The sequence below is a fragment of the Galeopterus variegatus genome, unplaced genomic scaffold (genome assembly GCF_000696425.1).
Source record: "Galeopterus variegatus unplaced genomic scaffold, G_variegatus-3.0.2 Scaffold6526, whole genome shotgun sequence".
Classification (NCBI taxonomy): Eukaryota; Metazoa; Chordata; class Mammalia; order Dermoptera; family Cynocephalidae; genus Galeopterus; species Galeopterus variegatus.
Window position 1 is genome coordinate 98634 of NW_007732637.1, and position 2171 is coordinate 100804.

Here is a 2171-nt window from a genome sequence, read left to right on the forward strand (position 1 = left end):
ATTGCACAATCTATTATAACACTGTGGGTAGTTGCCAGAGACTAGAGGGAAGGGGAAATGGGGAGTTGTTGTTTAATGGGTACAGAGTTTCAGTTTTGCAAGATGAAATATTCTGGAGATTGATTACACAACAATTTGAATATAATTAAAGCTGTTGTGTACTGAACTGTACACTTAGAAATGTTTAAGATGGTAAATTCTATCTTATGCATTTTTGCCACAATACAAAATGTTAATGCCAAAAAAAAAAAAAGATCTCATGAGACCTTTCTGCTACCCCTAGCCTATCTTCTAAGCATTATTACCAGTGTTTCATATCTGAGCTGCACCCCATTTGTACCTAACCTTTTCCTGTTTCCCAAATTTCTTCCCTCAAATTTCTCACCCCTCTATAATCCAGAGCCATTCACTGCCAACTCCAAAAGTTTCTGGGCAAATCAAAGTACCCTTTGGTCAACAGGATCCACTGTCCTTAGCAGGCAGTTGACATAACTGGACATTTATCTCAGCCCAGGAAATGAAGCAAAGAATTTGTTTAAACACATATGGCTCTCATCCCAATAGGAATTCTGGTAAATGAAAGTACTAGAATACTTAGATTTTATACTTAATATAAAAAATGGAACTATAGAATAATGAAATGTGTTGTCATTCTATGTGACGTAAAATACTCTCATTGCTTTATGATACAATGTGTGTACGTATGTAGTATCTTAAGGTCCTTGCTGAGGGCAATTTTCTCTTACCTTCTTATAACCCGTCAAAATAGCAGACAATATATGACCAACAGTGTTCACTGAATAAAAATTTTTGCCCGAGGAAAAAGATTCCTAAAATTCAAGCACAAGAATCAGTTTTCCAGTTTAAAAATGGAGCTACAAGAAGGCTAAAGGAATGTGACATCTAAAACTCTGGCACTCATGATTTAATTGGCCGTACATGGGTTTGACATACTGTGCAACACAAGTTGAAATTAAAACTAAAAAATAACTTAAAAAAATGCCTGGAGCAACCAGATGAAAAACATCTATTAATTTCTTAAAATGACAGTAATACTATTTCCATTCTCATTGCTTGATTTTAACTACTCTTGTCAGAGAGATCTTTGTAGTTATAATCCCAGGCTGGAAATGGGCAAGCAATAAACAAACTCTTTGTATTGACAGTTAATTTCTTTTGACATCAGGAGAAAATGTCCTTGTAATTTTTTCCATAACAACACTACATTCTCCCATACTTTGGACACATATATCCCACACTCTTGCTTAAAGAATGAAATATTGCATTCCAAAGAAAAGGAATAAAAAGATAGTTAACTTGAACAATGAAAAGGTAAAGATGTTCTTAAGGTATAGAGCTCAAATTCTGTGTGATCACAGAAATGACTTTTCAGACGCACTCTATGCTATGGTATCTGGTCTATTATACAAACCAGGAATTTCTAAGGAGGTTAAATTAAGACATTCTCCTAGTAGCACCTCAAGCCAACTTTGAAATACACTTTTCCAAGACACAGATTGGGGCTTGGATGAGGTCAGAGCCCAGGACGGGGTACTTCCTCCTCTCCCCCTTTCCTCCATCTCCGCCTCCTCCCACTGCGCCTGCGGAGGGAGCTTGCAAAGGCTTTAAATTACACAGCAGTGCTAGGGAGCCACTACTATCTCTGGTATCCACCCCAATCATCAGGACCAATTTAACAAGATGAAGTAAGAGAGAAACCGCAAAGGCCTGTTCCAAGAATGCTGGCTTGAGCCACACCATACCATCTCTGCTTTCTGCCTGGGCCATCGGTTCATAGCAAGCTCCTCCCAAAGTGGATTCCGTCCTCTGGAAAGGGCCCCGTGGGAAAGGACCCGGCCAAGCATCCCTCAGCAAGGGGTAAAGCCAGCTTAAGCGTTTCCGTTTTCTACTTGGCTTCTTCAAATACTACTGGCCCCATCCACTCCAAAAATGTAAGAATTTCATTTTCCTATCCCAGCTTCCCACACAGAAGATATATTTAGGAAGCTAAACATTCTGCAGTCACTGAGCAGACATTATATTTATTCCTTGATTCTAAGCGTTACCTATTTTGCAGGGGAATGGAAGTGTCTGCTTTAAATTTACGTTGTATGTTAATATCTCAAAATTAACAAGCATAGTTTGTTAAAACAAAAAGGAAAAACATAGTC

At 38.3% G+C, this 2171-nt stretch overlaps 1 protein-coding gene across 2 annotated transcripts in view; it reads right to left on the minus strand.

Moving 5' to 3' along the window:
• The window catches only part of LOC103606365 (MAP3K7 C-terminal-like protein), a 42755-nt gene that overhangs the window by 21589 nt on the left and 18995 nt on the right, over window positions 1-2171 (minus strand). Inside the window, exon 1 of one of the 2 annotated variants that reach the window (XM_008590976.1) lies at window positions 1764-1946. The exons of the other annotated variant lie outside the window; for it this stretch is intronic. Coding sequence (XP_008589198.1) covers window positions 1764-1865 — 102 coding nt within the window. The 5' untranslated portion in view covers window positions 1866-1946. Of the gene's footprint in view, window positions 1-1763; window positions 1947-2171 lie in introns of those variants that run through there. 2 annotated transcript variants of the gene reach the window in all.